General features: G+C 41.5%; 1 protein-coding gene across 1 annotated transcript in view; it reads left to right on the top strand.

The window, feature by feature from the left end:
- PPFIA2 (PTPRF interacting protein alpha 2) overlaps nt 1–19,705 on the top strand; it is a 385,317-nt gene that overhangs the window by 288,824 nt on the left and 76,788 nt on the right. Inside the window, exons 11-17 of the mRNA XM_040408503.1 lie at nt 4,743–4,874; nt 7,194–7,256; nt 8,859–8,950; nt 9,159–9,294; nt 11,402–11,616; nt 16,433–16,670; nt 17,465–17,494. Coding sequence (XP_040264437.1) covers nt 4,743–4,874; nt 7,194–7,256; nt 8,859–8,950; nt 9,159–9,294; nt 11,402–11,616; nt 16,433–16,670; nt 17,465–17,494 — 906 coding nt within the window. The remainder of the gene's footprint in view (nt 1–4,742; nt 4,875–7,193; nt 7,257–8,858; nt 8,951–9,158; nt 9,295–11,401; nt 11,617–16,432; nt 16,671–17,464; nt 17,495–19,705) is intronic.

The raw sequence follows: 19,705 nt of genomic DNA, 5'->3' as shown, positions 1-19,705 counted from the left end.
GCTGGTGTTTGGTGGATCTCCTGCTCCCCGTCCGTCTTAAGCTAAGTCCTACTCCTTCGCTTTTGTTGTGTGTTCTGGCTAGGCCTCAGGAAGACGCTGGTTCCTGCACCTTGTGCTAGGAACCGGTTGTCTTATCTCCAGCTCCCTAGCTGAGGGTTTGCTTTAGTTTCAGGTAGACTTAGGTTCCAGCGCATGAGCACTTCCACCCTAAGGATTTGTTCATGTTGTCAGCAGTCAGGGAAAGACTCAGACTCCCTGTTCCCTAGCTTTGGTTCTTAGCCTGGTGTTTTGTTGCCTTTGTTGTATTTAGTTTGCTTCCCTTCCCTCACCTACCGTGACACATTCTCTGTGTAAATGTGTGTATAGAGATAGCTGTCAGTGATTAATAGTTGTGCATGGGGAGTTCTTAAGTTTAGAAAAAGCTGAGATTTAAATGTGTAAATTGCAAGTTTTACTGAAACATTCCCCTTAAAACTATATATCAATTTGCTCAGCTTCTCCTGCTCTATAGCAGGGTTTCTGCCGATTGCACAAGAGAGGAAATGAACAGAAGAGTTATATAAAATCATCTACAGGGAGTGCAGAATTATTAGGCAAATGAGTATTTTGACCACATCATCCTCTTTATGCATGTTGTCTTACTCCAAGCTGTATAGGCTCGAAAGCCTACTACCAATTAAGCATATTAGGTGATGTGCATCTCTGTAATGAGAAGGGGTGTGGTCTAATGACATCAACACCCTATATTAGGTGTGCATAATTATTAGGCAACTTCCTTTCCTTTGGCAAAATGGGTCAAAAGAAGGACTTGACAGGCTCAGAAAAGTCAAAAATAGTGAGATATCTTGCAGAGGGATGCAGCAGTCTTAAAATTGCAATGCTTCTGAAGCGTGATCATCGAACATTCAAGCGTTTCATTCAAAATAGTCAACAGGGTCGCAAGAAGCGTGTGGAAAAACCAAGGCGCAAGATAACTGCCCATGAACTGAGAAAAGTAAAGCGTGCAGCTGCCAAGATGCCACTTGCCACCAGTTTGGCCATATTTCAGAGCTGCAACATCACTGGAGTGCCCAAAAGCACAAGGTGTGCAATACTCACAGACATGGCCAAGGTAAGAAAGGCTGAAAGACGACCACCACTGAACAAGACACACAAGCTGAAACGTCAAGACTGGGCCAAGAAATATCTCAAGACTGATTTTTCTAAGGTTTTATGGACTGATGAAATGAGAGTGAGTCTTGATGGGCCAGATGGATGGGCCCGTGGCTGGATTGGTAAAGGGCAGAGAGCTCCAGTCCGACTCAGACGCCAGCAAGGTGGAGGTGGAGTACTGGTTTGGGCTGGTATCATCAAAGATGAGCTTGTGGGGCCTTTTCGGGTTGAGGATGGAGTCAAGCTCAACTCCCAGTCCTATTGCCAGTTTCTGGAAGACACCTTCTTCAAGCAGTGGTGCAGGAAGAAGTCTGCATCCTTCAAGAAAAACATGATTTTCATGCAGGACAATGCTCCATCACACGCGTCCAAGTACTCCACAGCGTGGCTGGCAAGAAAGGGTATAAAAGAAGAAAATCTAATGACATGGCCTCCTTGTTCACCTGATCTGAACCCCATTGAGAACCTGTGGTCCATCATCAAATGTGAGATTTACAAGGAGGGAAAACAGTACACCTCTCTGAACAGTGTCTGGGAGGCTGTGGTTGCTGCTGCACGCAATGTTGATGGTGAACAGATCAAAACACTGACAGAATCCATGGATGGCAGGCTTTTGAGTGTCCTTGCAAAGAAAGGTGGCTATATTGGTCACTGATTTGTTTTTGTTTTGTTTTTGAATGTCAAAAATGTATATTTGTGAATGTTGAGATGTTATATTGGTTTCACTGGTAAAAATAAATAATTGAAATGGGTATATATTTGTTTTTTGTTAAGTTACCTAATAATTATGCACAGTAATAGTCACCTGCACACACAGATATCCCCCTAAAATAGCTAAAACTAAAAACAAACTAAAAACTACTTCCAAAAATATTCAGCTTTGATATTAATGAGTTTTTTGGGTTCATTGAGAACATGGTTGTTGTTCAATAATAAAATTAATCCTCAAAAATACAACTTGCCTAATAATTCTGCACTCCCTGTATTGTGTTCATAGCTATGTTAGTGCTTAGTTAAGATAATTTTTTTTCATCATTTATGATTAGTGTTCATAGATGGAAATACTGAAGGGGGTCTGCTTTTATGACCCCATGACATTTTTTCTTTGTGTTAACAGGTTTACTGTTAAAGGGGTATTCCCATCACAGACAATGGGGGCATATCACTAGGATATGTCCCCATTGTCTGATAGGTGCGGATTCCAGAGGAGAACGGAGCGGGGAGAGTTGTGGCTGGAGAGTTGTTTTCCGGGTTCCGGCCGCCACCAAGCGCTGCTCCCATACAAGTGAATGGAAGCGCACTACCCATGTGCTGTCCCCGCTCCAATTAATTTCTATTGGGCCGACGGAAATCTCGGCTAATTTCGGCGGCCCCATAGAAATGATTGGAGGGCGGCTGTGCGTGAGCAGTGCGCCCTCCACTAATTTCCCCACTCCATTCTCCGTGTAGGTGTGGGTCCAGGGTTGGGACCCGCACCTATCAGTCAATCGTGCATATCCTAGTGATATGCCCCCATTGTATGTGATGGCAAAGCCCCTTTAATATGAGAAGAAATTCGATTCACTGCAATATTCACATCCTAACTGACTTGAATAACCATACTTTTGCATATGTGTGTAAACTGTTTTGGCTGGCAATTTTGACCCATACAGTTTCCCATTTTGGATGTTCTGGAAAAGGCTCTCTGCTCATAAAATCTTTCTTTTAGCCAACGTAGAAACACTGGACAAACCAGCATTCACTCTGAATGATTTATAGTGCCCATCTATTATATCAGTGATCTCCAAATTCAATGACTTCCAGCAGAGATGTAGATGGTGAGGAACGGAATATTACAACAGTACTTGGCAGATCTTTTCTTTACACTGTTTTCTTTACACTGAGTTATTTATATAGGAACCAGAAAGCTTTATCTTTTGGGAATGTGAAATGTGTTTTCATGATCCATAAGGGAAGAGATGTGGTTAGCAGAAATACAGAGGGAATAAACCACTCCAAATAATTGTGCATATAAAAGCTGTTCTATAGACCACAGAGAATTTTTAAAGCAATATCCCAGTTCAAGAAGAAAAAAATAAATTAAAGGGGGTATCCCATGAGTAATGTAAAAAATGAAAATCATCTATTATATAGTATATGACAATCTCTTTCTAATAAAGCTAAAATCAGTCAAGTACCTCGCATGGACCCAGAGATCTGAACATTCATTGCTGCAATTGCTCTGCTAGATTTATTTCCAGCTGGCAGGGGAATGTCCTTTCTACTTCAGCTGGTGGCAGATGAAGGATGGAACTGAGCATGTGTGTCCTCCTCAGTGAGCTGGACAGAGAATTTAGAAAAAGAGGAAACAGCAGGTGGAGCTATACAGATAGAGTTCAGTGAATAACTCAGTGGCTATACAAATTTTTTAATTACATGCAGTTACAAAAGTATTCAGTTCAAGGTGGTGGTTCGAAAAATTTAGAATATTTTTCGTGGGAGAATCCCTTTAACTGGGGAATGAAAAGAACACTTTCCTTTTGCCCTCTGTTACTTTATTTCAGCTGCAGATCTGCCAGTTCCCGGACTTCTCTTCCTCCATCCAACATGGCTGCACCTTTTATCAGACTACCAGCTTTACTACTCCAAGACACGTCCTGCTTTTCCAGCCATGTGATTGGCTTAGCCAGCACTTCTTACATGGCCAGTGCTGGCCAGTCCGAGGGCATTAGAGTAGTTTGAGAAGTGGTGCTGCCATCTTGGATGGCAGAAGAAAGGCTCGGAAATCGGCAAATCTGCAGATGAAAAGAAGAGCCCCATGCAAGTGCTTTGTTACCCAGTTAATGTGAATGTTTTTCTTTCTTTTAATATTTAAATGTTAAAAGTGAAGTAACTGTTCTATTTATCTACACAAAGGGTTAACAAGTGATTTAAAGGGGTATTTCTCTCTGAGACAATGGGGGCATATCATTAGGATATGTCCCCATTGTCTGAGAGGTGCGGATCTCACCTCTGGGAACCACACCTACGCCAAGAACGGAGTGGGGAGAGTGGTGGCTGGAGTACCTCAGGTTGCCCTGGGTCCAGCCACAGCCAAGCGCTCTCTCCCCATACATGTGAACGGGAGCGCACCACACTTGCGCGCCCACCGCTCCCATTCATTTCTATGTGGCCGACAGAAGTAGCAGAGCCAGCTCTTGGCTATTGAATGGAGGGCGGCTGCACATGCGCAGTGCGCCCTCCGCCACCTTCCCCGCTTCATTCTCGATGTAGGTGTGGGTCCCAGAGGTGAGATCCGCACCTATCAGACAATGGGGCCATATCCTAGCGATATGCCCCCATTGTCTGAGATGGGAATACCCCTTTAAAACAATTGTTCACCGGGTCTGCTTTCTTCCAGAACCGGGGCTGTATCTGGTATTGCAACTTAGCTCGATTCAAGTGAATTTATAATGTTGTATTTTAGTTGCATTAGTAGGCACAGGACGAGAGTGGCATTGTTTATGCAGAAAAATCTGGTCTTTTTTCTAATAACGGAAGAGAAAAATGGCCACAATTGTCTTAGGACAGCTGAAGGAATTCATGTCTAGTTTTATTTTTGTGTTATGTAGGCTCGGCAAAGAGAGAAAATGAATGAAGAACACAACAAAAGGCTATCTGACACAGTAGATAGGCTTCTGACTGAATCGAACGAACGGCTGCAGTTGCACTTGAAGGAACGAATGGCTGCTCTTGAAGACAAGGTAACCACACATTAGTTTTGTTCTGTACCTTATTTCATTGGTAGGGTGAAATCTGCTTGCAGTAAATGAACACTATATGGGTATTTAAGAGGGCCCGGTACCACTCCTGACGTGTCTGTTTGAGTATGTTCTTGCATTCCTCTTAATATAACAATTCTGCAGCACCTTTACTTAGAACTTTGCATGGTGCTGTTCCTCTGCTATTTCTCCTAGAATTGTACAGGGTGGCCCACAAAAAAGTAGCCCACCTCCAGCGATAGTACAGCAAGATGAACGAGCAAGTTGAATGTTTTTTTTTTTTTTTTTTTTAATTACCTACAAATCACAAAGAATGCGGAAAGTGGTGTCTGTTCACACGACCGTATAATTTTATCCGCATCCGTTCCGCATTTTGCGGAATAGATGCAGATCCATTCATTCCTATGGGTGAATATAATGTGCAGACAACGTTCAGTATGTTGTCTACATCCGTGTTTCCGCATTTCTAGTCCGCAAAAATATGAAGCTTGTCCTACTATTGTCCGCACAGATCAGTCCGCAGTCCCATTCAAGTCAATGGATCCGCAAAATGCAGGTGACATACGGAATGGTTTCTGTATGTCATCCGTTTTTTGCGGATCTGTTTCCGTATTTTTGAAGGCCTTAATAATTTTTTTTTTTCTCTCTCTAGCTTTTTTTTTCCTTCATTTTTTTGCGGACCGTAAAAAACGGAAGACATACGGAACACAAACGGAAGTCATTTGTTCGCAAAATGCGGACACACTGTTCCATTATTTGCGGACCGCAAAACGGAAAGGATTACACACGGTCGTGTGAATGTACCCTTAAACTGGTGTAAAGTAGAACTGGCTTAGTTGTCCATAGCAACAAATCAGATTCCACCTTTAATTTTTCAGTTTCCAAAGGAGTTGTGAAAAATGAAAGGTGGAATCTGATTGGTTGCAATGGGCAACTAAGCCAGGTCTACTTTACACCAGTTTGATAAATCTCCCTCATATTTCTTTGTGTTATGGAGCAGTTCTATCATTGAATGGTATATTATCTGCTACAAAAATATTTCCTATGCATTTAGATTTCAATGGTCCTTGCTTATAATATCCAAAAACATTCATTTGTCCAGAATGCACCAAACTTTGTTTTTTAAATCACAATATATACAGGTCCATTCACAGCTTAAAAGCGCTCTGCAGTATATATACATAAAACATCCGGTCAGTGTGGGCTTGTCATATCTAATCCAAATTCAGTTGGGTGGATACACCTGGAATAATCTATTTTCTGCTACTTGATGAAGCGTTCGAGCTAGATTTCACACAAAACACTGATTAATGTGCACAGGTCAAGTGAAATATTGAGATGCTTCAGAAGCATCATACAGATGCCCATCAAAGGACCCTCAAGGTAAATGGTCTCCTGATGTTATGCTAGTCCATTCTTCCGTTCACTACAGAAAGCCTGGACGAATATATTGCTGATTAACATGATGCAAAATCCGTTTACTGGAAAATGAAGTGGCAGATTGATTTAGGTTGGGTATCCATGTTTTTGAAGCCAAAGCCAGGAGTGGATTCAAAAGGAAGCAAAGACTTACCCAGGTCTTCAGTAATCTCCTTATCTCTATTTACATAGAAAGATTACACTAGTTTTGAGACAGCTCACTTGGAGATCCTAGATAAGATCTTGGCAGCTACATGTTCTTTGATCAGTAGAGGATGGTGCAGCAGGCATATCTATAACTCTTTCTATGGAGAAGCTTCAGGGCTACTGAGTAGAGGTGGCTGGGCAGAAAGCTCTGACATGCGCGCTTCCGAGGTCCTGGCAACCCATGGAAAACAGCACAGCTAATTGGAGCTGCGCAATCGTGACCACCTGCTGTATCACAGTGGTGGCCGTAACCATACGCTACGAAGGGTAAACAAAACAAAGAACAATGTCCAGATATCTGAAAAAGGATTGAAGACGGAAAATTGAATAGATTTAGTAAGTTATATATGCTATATGGGATTTAATTACAACTGATTCGCAAGATGGGAATACCCATTTAAGATACGTGCCTGGGTTTGGGTTCAGAAACTGCATTAATAAAGCTGATTGTGGAATCCCAGCCTTTAACTTTCAGTGTACCAAGAGACTTGGTTTCTGCTTTGCAATGAATCATTCGGAGAACTGCTCTAACAGCTGGATCTTTAACCCTTAGCTGAACTTTCCTAACAACTCATATGCATGATTGACCAATCCAAATGGGCATGTTTAAGGGTGGAGGAGATAGCTGCCTTTTCATATTTATTATTATAGCTATTATTTTTTGGTCTTTTGCAGAATATTTTACTTCAGGACTCAGACAATTACAGAAAACAATTAGAGGAATGTTTACATGACAAGGTAAGACTTACCTGGGATGTCTAGTTACAATATTGTATTTCTACCATCTTCACTTCCCACATTTGAATGACAGAAAGTATAGATGTAAAAAGAAAAGCTGAAAGCAGCACTAACACGATGATGTGACATCCAAGATGTCCAAGATGGAATAGTCCACATCCACCCATTGCTTACTGGAGGAAAAATGGCAGGTGTTTTTCCCGCCACAAGAAAGAAACTTGGATGATGTGCTGATGTCCTGTTACATCGTTTTCTTAAAATGTGCAGATATACCCATATCCCTAGATGAGAGGCAAAAAATCTGCTTTGAAAAAATAAATTTTGATACTCTGTCCGCAGTTGTGTACGCTATTGTGTATGTTATATGGGGGAGATTTATCATTTCCCTTGCACCTGAAAAGTGAAATTAAAAAGTTGCAAACTATGTTTTTTTGGCTGTGACTTTTTAAAAAATTGTCTCATCTCTCACTGGGTGGGAGGGGCGTGGCCAGCAACCACAATGAATGTATCTTAATTTATGGTAGTTTTCTGGCACAAATGAAGCCAGGCATCTATCTAGATTCTCTTTAGGCACACGGACTTCTGGAGGATGCGCCTAATTTATGACGAGGTCTGAGCTTTATCATAAATTAGGTACATCCTCTTGCATTAGGTGCATCCTCTGACACAAATCACCCCGTATGTGTCTATGTGTGGCCACCTTGTGGTTGTGATGAGCATTGCAGCCTGTCAAAGGTTTTGCTACTATGTTGTGATCAAATTTGTATTGTGAGGAATTGGATCCCTTACCCTAAGTTCACACCTGAGCGTTTTACAGCGCGTTCCTACGCACTGTAAAACGCTCAACAAGGAGAAACCAATGCTTCCCTATGGGAATGGTTCTCATCTGGGCGTTTTACAGCGCGTACGATCGCGCTATAAAACGCCCGACGCATAAACAAGTTCTTGAGCGTTTTTTTGGGCGTTTGTCGCGCGTTCCCATACATAGACTTTTGGGAACGCGCGACAATGGCCGTTCGCTTGTCTCTGTATGCACGATTGTAAACGCCCGTACAATCGCGCATACAGAGCGCTCCTTTCAGAACGCTCAGGTGTGAACCCGGGGTTAAAGAGGTTTTCCAGCCATACACTCCCTTTTACTTTGGCCCAGGGACATGTTCTACTTAAGTAAGAAATGCAGACACTCAGTTGCAACTTTGAGGCTTCGTTCAGCAATCCTTCTGGTCCCCGGCCTGTAAACTTCACGTGGACCTCTGCAGCCATTCACATGTCCCCAAGGAGCAAGTCACTGGTGGGTCACGTGCCACTTGGGGACATGTCACCTCTGACGCCAGTGAATGGGTGTGGTGGCACTCGTGGTCCCATCTGGAAGTTTACATGTTGTGGCTGGAAGAATCACTGAGCTGAGCCTTGGCGAAGGGAAACAGGTGGTAGGACACAGTTCTTGGCCAAACTAAAAATGGGTGAAAGGCAGGAAAACTCCTTAATATAATTTGTAGAAACAGTGGACATATCTTTATAAACACAATGATAGTATTTAGAATGTTGCAGCTTTCAGCATGGGTATTAGAACTGAATTATTTTTAACATCCTCTTTCTAAGGAGAGATTAGCAGATGACATTGAAAAACTTAGAGCAGAATTTGACCAGATGAAGCTGCGGACTGGATCCTTGATAGAGCCAACATTAACAAGGTATTTTTTGGAGAAGAGGAGCCTGGGGTATCCGTTTACAGGGGTTTGGCAGAATTGTAATATAATTGAATATTGAATGCAATTATTGGGCAGTAATTTGTATGTTTCTGTGTTGCATTCTTAGACAGTAGCCTGTTTGGATTTATACAATGTATTTTCTTTTCTTTAATATTGCCAAATCCTGATGATATTTTTGCCTTTCTCTCAGGACTCACTTAGACACTTCAGCTGATATGAGGTACTCTATGAGTTCACTGGTAGATTCACAGCCAGATTACCGCTCCACTAAAGTTATTAGGAGACCACGTAGAGGACGAATGGGAATAAGGCATGAAGAGCCAAAGGTATAGATTTGATACTGTTTCTCACTGTTTTTTTTTGATGGGTTTTTAATATTTTTGATCTTTGTGGGGTGAAACCAGTATTAATTATCTGGTTTTCAGTGTAAAATTGTACCCTAAAGTAATATATATTCTATATATAATATTTTCTATATTCAGGTACTGCGCGATGCACTCCCTATCCGCCTTCACTGTTTGTCAGTGCCCAAGAACACACAATATACAGTAGCTATACAACTTCAGATTGGTGATTACCTGTTTCTGAGTTCTTGTCTATTCGGCTGTCCATATCTCCTCCTTCATTTAACCCCCTCATATCTTCTGCACTTTGATTATCATTCATTCAAAGGCGAACAGCTCGATTTCTGAGTTCAATCCCGATGGTACTAGTGTGCTCAGATTGAAAATCCAGCGGGTCTCTGCTCTGGACATTTTTTTAATAAAATCCCCTCCTCTTTTATCTTTATTAACCATCTCTATTCCACTGAATATAGTACCATTGATATTTCCCCCATGTTTCTCTTTGTAGTGTCTTGAAAGAGGATGACCTTCGTATTTTCTCCGAATATTATAGATGTGCTCCCCTATTCTCTTACTTAGGGTTCTTTTTGTACAACCTATATATAGTTTTTTACATGGGTATATTATTGCGTATATGACCCCCTGGCTTCTACAAGTAATGTGGTCTCGTATCTTATATGTAGCCAAGTTTGCTATCCATTGATTTTTTATTTGCGTATTCGTATGTTGTTTCCTACTTATTTTCAGTTTTTTACACGCCCCACATGTGCCGCATCGGAATTGAACTCAGAAATCGAGCTGTTCGCCTTTGAATGAATGATAATTAAAGTGCAGAAGATATGAGGGGGTTAAATGAAAGAGGAGATATGGACCTATATAAACAACACTAGGAGACCGAACTAGCATCCCTGACGAAGAATAAAGTTTTATTCGAAACGCGTTGGAGTAACTTTGGTCCTCCTAGCTATCCGTAGCTTTTACTGTGACGTCACACAGCGCTCCGCGTGAGCGCGAGCGAGCAAACTTTTCAAACAGAGCTGTGCCGCCGGCCGGGGCAAGCTCAGTATAAGTAAAAGTAATAGGGTTCAGCCTCCCAAATCCCCTTCATTTTGGATGTGAGAGCGAGAGGAAAAAAGGCACAGGATATACAGCCGAATAGACAAGAACTCAGAAACAGGTAATCACCAATCTGAAGTTGTATAGCTACTGTATATTGTGTGTTCTTGGGCACTGACAAACAGTGAAGTGCATCGCGCAGTACCTGAATATAGAATATATGTGCCACTTGTGAATAGCAGCGGTGGTGATACCGCTGCGGTACCACAGCGTCAGTAACTGAGAGTGCATGCACCTGTGTAATAGAAATGAGGAGTGTTTCACTAGGTATATATAATATTTACCTAGTATCTAGTACTTTTTTGTGTAATCGATTGGTAGGCCCTTGCCCCTGCTTCAAATGCTTCATTACATTTCTAACACTCTGTCTGCTATGAACCTTTGAAAAATGTACATATGTGTTTGGGTGAGGTTGTAGCATTATGAAGTGCCACCCAAGGTGGAGAAAGGGCCTCCTGCTTAGAGTTAAGGACATGGAAGTTGCCTCCCAGATGTTCTTGGCACTGGCAGTATAAGTTAGTTTTGAGGTAGTCTAAGTGGGAAAATAGTAGATTGGGTGAATATTCATGTCAAACATATAGTAAAGCTATGGTTGTACATTTCATACATAGACACAGATCAATTTAATAACAAAGGGCAGAAAGGCCTGAGCATTGTGTCCCTTCCTTTCTGACCACTTCAGCGCTGAGTGAGTGGTGTACAGACTCTATACTATAGATTTTCCGCTTCCCCAGACACTGTTCCCCTCATTCTCTGAGCAGAGCCAATCGGATCCGAAGTTGCACAGCACTCAGCTGAGTGCTTCTGACCCTTCATTTTAGTGGTAAGTGTGGGTCTAATCACCCAGACCACCACTGATTAAAATTATGACATGTCAAAAGTTTTATCAAGTACCCTTACCCTTAAAGCACAGTTTAATACAAGATTCTACGACTTCAGACTAAAATCTGCTCTTTTCTAATCATATTTAAAGTCACTTGGTGATCATGAATGGAATCGAACTCAACAAATGGGCGCCCTTACTAGTCATCCTTTTGAAAGTGACACAGAGATGTCTGACATAGATGATGATGACCGTGAAACTATTTTCAGTTCCATGGACCTTTTATCACCAGGTGGACATTCTGATGCTCAGACATTAGCCATGATGCTTCAAGAGCAGCTAGATGCCATCAATAAAGAAATAAGGTACCTACAATTTATTAATAGTAATCTTCTTGTATATGATATGTACTGTGGTTCATAATAGTAGTAATATACGGGGGGGACATTTTTTCATAATTATAATTGTTTGAAGCCATTGCATCCCCAGGTTTTCACATATCTGAGATTTATAAATAAGGCTCCAAATGTAATTTGCATTAGTATTTGATCAGGATTGGGTCCAGACCACAGAAGATATCTCTTTAGGTTCCACTCCTGGTTTTGTCATACAAATACTGAGGCAAATTTCTGTTCAAACACTGACCGTGTAAAAGAAACATTACTTGTCTGGGTTATTTAGGTTTGCTTTTTATTTAGGTTTGCTTTAGTGCTTAATTCTGGCAGGGGAAGTTACTGGGTGGGTACCTAAGGCAAACATTTGTGAAAGAATGGGTTATTCTAAAGAGCTCACTGAATTCCAGCTTGGTACTTTAATAGGATGCCACCATTGTAACAAGTCAGTTTGTGAATCCCATGATAAACTGTGAGTGGTATTATTACAAAATGAAAGTGGTTAGGAACCACATCAACTTAGTCACAAAGTGGGGTCGCTGATTGATTTTTCAGTGTAGTGACTGTAGACTTCCAAACCTCTTCTAGCATTAACATAAGCACAAAAAGTGTGCCCTGGGATCTTCATGGATGGGTTTCCCAGGGGCGAGCAGCCTTATGGAAGTCTTACATCACCAAGCACAATGTCAAGTGTCGGATGGAGTGGTGTACCAGAAGCAATGTGTTCTGTGGAGTGATGAATCACACTTCTCTGTCTGGCAGTCTGGTAGATGAGTCTGAGTTTGGTGAATGCCAGGAGAACTTTACCTGCACTGTGCCAATTGTAAAGTTTGGCAGGAGGAGGCATAATACTATAGGGTTGTTCTGGGATTAGTATAGGCCCCTTCTTGTGAAGGGAAATCTTAATGCTTCAACAAACCAAGGCATTTTGGACAATTGTATGCTTCCAACTTCGTAGGAACAGGTTGAGAAGACCATTTTCTGTTCCAGCATGACTGTGCCCTAGTGTACAAAGCAAGGTCCATGAAGGCATGGGTGGGTGTGTTTCATGTGAAATATCTTGCACGCCTGCACACATCCTTGATTTAAACCCATTAAAGGGAACCTGTCACCAGGATTTTGTGTATAGAGCTGAGGACATAGGTAGCTAGATGGCCGCTAGTACATCCGTAATACCCAGTCCCCATAGCTCTGTGTGCTTTTATTGTGTAAAAAAAACGATTTAATACATATGCAAATTAACCTGAGATGAGTCCTGTACGTGAGATGAGTCAGAGACAGGACTCATCTCAGGTTAATTTGCATATGTATCAAATAGTTTTTTTACACAATAAAAGCACGCAGAGCTATGGGGACTGGGTATTGCGGATGTGCTAGCGGCCATCTAGCTACCCATGTCCTCAGCTCTATACACAAAATCCCGGTGACAGGTTCCCTTTAAAAGCCTTTCGGATAAACTAGAACAGAGATGGAGTGTCAAGCCCTCTCATCCAACATCAGTGTCTGACCTCATTTACCAGGTGAATGGGCAAAAATTCCCACAGACACCCTCCAAAATCTTTTAGAAAGCCTTCCCAAAAGAGTGGGAGTTGTTTTAGCTGCAAAGGGTGTCCAAATTGATATAAATGCCTATGGAATTAAATGAGAAATCTCCTGTAGGTGTAATGTGTAGATGTCCCAATAATATATATATATATATCCTACATTCAGCGATATGGCATGTTGTCAATACTAGATCTGAGCTTAGAAATTCTTCATGTACTTTTTATACAATACAGCTCAAAGTAAAGTACAGATTGGTCTTGATTCCAGTGTATAGCAGAACTCGACGTTAGGGGGCATACTTGCCGAATATACATGTACTGTGGCTGAAATGTCATGTCTGCTAGCACCAGCACAACCTGAAACAGAAGTGGAAACAGGACAAGCTGGTGACATTTGTAATTATAATTTTTTTGCTGCAGAAAGCTAAGCTACTGTGACTATGTTTCTGAGCAATTTCTATTTATTGCATTTCTGCTCTTTTGCCTGTGGCTACTGTACAAAGACATCCTGCTTCTGACCTATTCGAAGGGATGTAAGGTTAAGTTAGCTTATGTAGTCTTATTGTCTTCCAATAACTTTTGGTTACAAAAGGTACATTAGCACAAAAGGAGGAATGGGTATACAGGTATGTGAACTTTACTGAAACAGAAACATATTTATTATTATCAGTGTCTATATATCTATTATTTTTTAGTTCATTTTTAGGTGAAACTATCATATATACTTGGTGACTGTACACCTAACTATATAAATATTTTCTAAAGCTATTTCTTATAAAGAAATACTCATTGTTGTCTTTGGCCCAATTAGAAAGGTAAAGAAAATATCCACCATTTGTCAAATACCAAGACTTATTAAAAAGTTGGAGCTACTTCAACAAGGTGGTATTAGCCACATGGTTCTCTTCTTTGGAAGATACTCCTTTGCATATTCTTTTCCCATGGAGCATTTCCAATAAGTCTCTATACCATGGAGTACTTTCAGTAAGTCTCCATACAGGACTGGTCTCTTTAAGGAGATCCAGCACCCTGCCTAAGCCACATACAAACAATCGCACCCAGGAAGCCAGAATCCTACTGTCAAGGGGCAAGCACCCCAAAACAGCTGTCTACAAATGGATTTCTTCTGGCTTGGCTATCTTCCCTGTCAAATCCCAATACTTATTTTGATTCATAGGGAGCCACTTCCACAAGGTGGCGCTAGCGACATGGTTCTCTTCTTTGGGAGATATCCCTTTGCATATTCTTTTCCCATGGAGAACTTTCAGTAAGTCTTCATACAGGACTGGCCTCTTAAGGGGGTCCAGTTTATTTATTTTTTTTCCTTTACAGGTAGGCCTCCATACACATTAGTGTATTGTTGGCTGAACCTGCAGTTCTCACAAGGTTCAGCCAATAGTTTAATGTGTATGGGAAGCTCCCATACTTTTGCCTTATTCTTTTGTTCCCTCGGGAGATAAGCTGGCACCAAAAGTCTCTGGCAGCGGCTTTTTCCTCTCCTCCCATTAAATAGACATACACGTTTGGCCAAGCTGATGTGTATGGGGGAGCTGGGAGGGAGTCGGGAGAGATAGATGATCATTCGCCCAGCAGCAGTTGATTGTGTATGGCCGGTTGATTGTGTATGCACATAACTGCAAACTTTGCAATTCCTGCTACTGCCCTAGGTGCCCATTCACAGAGGAAACATTTTTGCACAGTTTTGGTCTAAAAGACAAACTATTTGTTGCCCATCGCAACCAATCACAGCACAGCTTTCATTTTTGCACATATTAGTACAGCTTTCATTTTACTACAGCAAACCTCCCAACCGTCCCGAATCTGGCGGGACAGCTTCGGATTTTGGCAACTGTCCTGTTCAGTGACACATCGTGCCTGCTGGGCTGTGTAGGAGGAGTGAGCAATGGACTGCACTGTGTTTGGTAAGCTGTGAGGAGGCCGCAGCCTAGAGAGTACAGGTGGTTCCCCTGCAACAAAGTCCACATCCCTGTATAGGGGTTAAAAGGTGAATACCAGAGGAGCCACTTAAATAGTGCCCTTTGGACTAGCCCCAAGCCAAATCTGTTCAAATGACACGGCAGATCTACATCCACTTCTTAGTTACAGGTTCTCTTTAACGTAGGCTGCTCTCACATAAGTGTGAGAGCTTTTGGAAATCCTGAATTTGTAAAAACGAGTCACTCTCTTCAAAAGTGAACTTGCCAAAAGGCCAACAGACCATTAACTGAACAAATTATATACTAGTCGGCATTGAGGTGCAAGGGCGGGGTTTTATATGCCAGGTCTTTTATTAGAATGTTTGGTACCGTATCCACACATATTAATGCACAGTAGATAGCGTGGTTGATAGTCCATGAAGTGATGCTCATTCTGATTCCACAGTAATGTTCTTCGTCAAAGATAGCAGGTTTCCCAATCATTCTTGAAGATTTAGGATAATTAAGGATAGATGTAGCACTGAATGCAAAGTAACTGAAGTGGATGTGAAGGCAGCAGACAGTAGTGACACATGCTCCTCAGGGATAGTAACGAGATAAGTGGGCATGAAATCTTGGCATGTATCTCTTTAGCACAGTTAAACAAGGCATGTTATGATACTGTGCTTAAAGTGGAGCAGTGAGTAGAGGAGACGCTGTGGATGATATTAACGTAAAAGCAAAAATGTTGAATTATGTACAAACCAGCTGCCCAAAAGAGATTACACTGTTGATGTACATCTCTAGTTTAAAGGGGCTGTCTCGCTTCAGCAAATGACATTTATCATGTAGAGAAAGTTACTACAAGGCACTTACTAATGTATTGTGATTGTCCATATTGTCTCCTTTGCTGGCTTGATTCATTTTTCCATCACATTATACACGGCTTGTTTCCATGGTTACGACCACTCTGAAATCCAGCAGTAGTGGTCGTACTTGCACACTATAGGGAAAGGCGGCGTCCTCTCTGGTGGTCAATATCATGGGAAAATGCATAGGCCAGCAATTTTTCCTATAGTGTGCAAGCACGGGCACCACTGATGGGTTGCAGGTCGGTCTGTAACCTCTGCATACGAGCAGTGTAATCTGATGAAAAAATGAATCCAGCCAGTAAAGGAGGCAATATCGACAATCACTATACATTAGTAAGTGCCTTGTATTAACTTTCTCTACTTGATAAATGCCACTTGCTGAAGTGAGACAACCCCTTTAAGTCTAAATTTACTTGATTGTGTTTTCTTGATTGTGAGTTATCATAATTTCTGCCAGGCTCATTCAAGAAGAAAAGGAATCTACAGAACTGAGGGCTGAAGAGATAGAGAACAGAGTAGCCAGCGTTAGCTTGGAAGGTCTTAATTTAGCCAGAATTCACCCGGGTACTTCTATTACTGGCTCAGTGACTGCTTCATCCTTAGCCAGCTCATCACCTCCAAGTGGACATTCCACGCCCAAGCTCACGCCACGCAGCCCTGCAAGGGAGATGGATCGTATGGGAGTAATGACACTAGTAAGTAACTTTTTTCAGTGAAGATGCAACATCATAACTGGGGATGGTGTGTCATAATTTCTAATCATTCTATGAATGTTTTTTTTTTTTTTTAATTTAGGCAATAAAATATATTTTATACTAAATAATTGTTTTTCAATTAATTATTTTTGTTTTCATTTCAATACATTCTTTATTACATTTTTAAAGAGACTCATGTTTTGCATTATCTCTAAAACCTATATTCTTTTAGCATTCTCCTGCATGCTAATTCAACATACTCTGTGACACTATGTGTCCCCAGGATTGACTGCAGAGGGGTCACCCAGTTTTTGATCGGGTCACTTGGAAACCTGGTGACCCAATTGAAGGTGAAGTCCTCTTTGAACATACCACAATAAAATCCTCACTGTGCTGCAAAAATGCTCAAAGATACTGGCGCATGATGAGGACCTGCACCATAGCTCAATGGGCAGTTATCATGGGGTTCATATAATTTGATATTGCAAAATATGGTCCTTTTGAATTTTTTAATTTGTCATGGGAGATACGTTTACCACAAAGATAAATCTATAAAAGGCTTCGGAGTAATAGTATGCACTCATACAGGGATGGTATTTTTTTTTATTTTATGTAGTTACATAGCGCTGCTATATTCCATAGTGCTTTACCGACTATATACAGTAGTGCAATATTATAAATGAATATAGATGTGAAATTTAGTTAAAAATGCATGATTTATGTAAGTCATATCATGTCTTTATGATATTTTAATAAGTCTTACAACATCTAAATTTTATTTCCTCCACATTTAGCCTAGTGATTTACGGAAACATCGAAGAAAGGTAAGTGTATATAAAGTTATCTGCTGCCGTATTGTGTCATTTTGAAATGTAATATACAGTAAATGTACAGACTTGTACTGAGACTGAGCACGAAATGTTTAAAATAGTGCTCCAGGACCAAAAAAAAATCTCATGCGCAGAAATACGCATGAGCTTTTTTGTAAAGAGTAAAATTGCCTGTACAGGCATCTGTGACTCTTGTACAGGCATCATTGCGACCTCTGCTGTACCAATACTTATCTTGACACTGAGCAAGTTAATTTTCTCCAGTCTATGTTAAAAATATATAATACATGAACATATATATATATATATATATATATATATATATATACTGTACATATATGAATACATATAAAAGGACGTATGTATGTTCTGCGATCACTCAAAAACGCAACCATCGATTTCAACAAAACTTGGTGTACACATCCCTTGCTACCTGGAAAGAAATCTTGTGGGGGTCACAGCTCTCTAGGACGTACTATTCCTGAGATATTCCCAAAAAACAACCTGCATTAGCCAATACAAGCCTGCAAGTCTTTCTCTTCATATCCCAACTGCCATACACATGGTCACATGACCCTTATCAACCAATAGAAGCTCGTAGGCCCTTAGTCTCCACATACACACAGTTTTACTCCAGGTTTCCATAACAACCCAGCCATTTTTCTTCACTGCTGTAGGTCACTTTAGGCTAGGGCTACACGACGACATATGTCGGGCTACAATAAGTCGCACGACACATAGGGCACAACTACACTGCTACATGTGTCGCGCGACATTGATGTCGCACCAATGTCGGGTAACAATTTTTATAATGATAGTCTATAGTGTTGCACTGCGACATGTGATATGCTGTGACTGTGACGCGACAGACACAGAAGAATCCATCTTGGATGGATTTTTTGCAACCGTCGTGTCGCAGTCGCAGCATGTTACATGTCGCAGTGCGACAACATAGCCTATCATTATAAAAATTGCTGAGACAAAATGTCGCGCGACACATGTCATCGTGTAGCCCTAGCATTAGAGGGGCAGGCACTGTGGAGGTCACTGTTAAAGTGCCGTTCACTGTGGATGTTACTATTAAGAGGCCATGCTGCTGTGGAGGTCACTGTTAAAGGGGCAGACACTGTAAAAGTCACTGTTAAGGGGGTAGGGGCCACTATTAAAGGGGCAACTGCTGTGGAGGTCACTGTTAAGGCAGGAGGGTACTGTGAGGTCACTGTTAAAGCAGCGGGGTACTGTTGAGGTCACTGTTAAGGGGGTGGGCCCCTACGGAGGTCACTGTCAAGGGAGTGGGATGCTGTGAAACTCACTGTTAAAGGGGCGGGGTGCTGTGAAGGACAAAGTTAAGTGGATGGGCTGCAGTGGCGGTCATATTTTAAAGTGGCGGGGCACTGTGGGCAGTCAGTGTTAAGGGGTGGGGGACTATGGAGTTCACTGTTAAAGGGGTGGGGTGCTGTAGAGGTCACTGTTATGGGGGATACTGTCGATATCTTTTAACGACACATACAAACATTAAATGAAATAGATGAAATATACCTGTGCAAAGCCGGGTCCTTCTGCTAGTATATATACTTGAACTTTTGATAGGAGTGCTGCCTTTTTAGAATATATATATATGTGTATATATATATATATATATATATATATATATATAGAGCGTATTTTTCGCTTTATAAGATGCACCTGATAATAAGACGAACCCCAGGCTTAAGGGGAGGAAAATAAATAAATAATAATTTTCATCAGACCTCGTATCGGATCCTCAGATCAGACCCTCATAAATATCAGGACATCAGATAAGGCCCCCATAAATATCAGGACATCAGATCAGGCCCCCATATCAGAACATCACATTTGACCCCCTTATCAGGACATTACATCAGCCCTTCATGTCAGAACCCCATCAGACCTTATATCAGCCCATAGTGAGACACCCATCAGACTTCAGATCAGCCCACATAGTGAGACCCCAATCAGACCTTATATCAGCCCATAGTAAGACCCCCATCAGACCTTATATCAGCCCATAGTGAGACCCCCATCAGACCTCAGATCAGCCCACATAGTGAGACCCTCATCAGACCTCAAATCAGATTAAAATAAAAACCATCTCTTACCTGTCTCCTCTCCACCTCCGGCAGAAGTCGCGCTCCCCTGTCTTCCCAGCATGTGCTGCTCTGTCACCTGACCGCGTGCAGCGTC

This window comes from Bufo bufo, chromosome 1, assembly GCF_905171765.1.
Source record: "Bufo bufo chromosome 1, aBufBuf1.1, whole genome shotgun sequence".
Taxonomy (NCBI): domain Eukaryota; kingdom Metazoa; phylum Chordata; class Amphibia; order Anura; family Bufonidae; genus Bufo; species Bufo bufo.
This window is presented reverse-complemented; position numbering and strand designations above follow the sequence as displayed.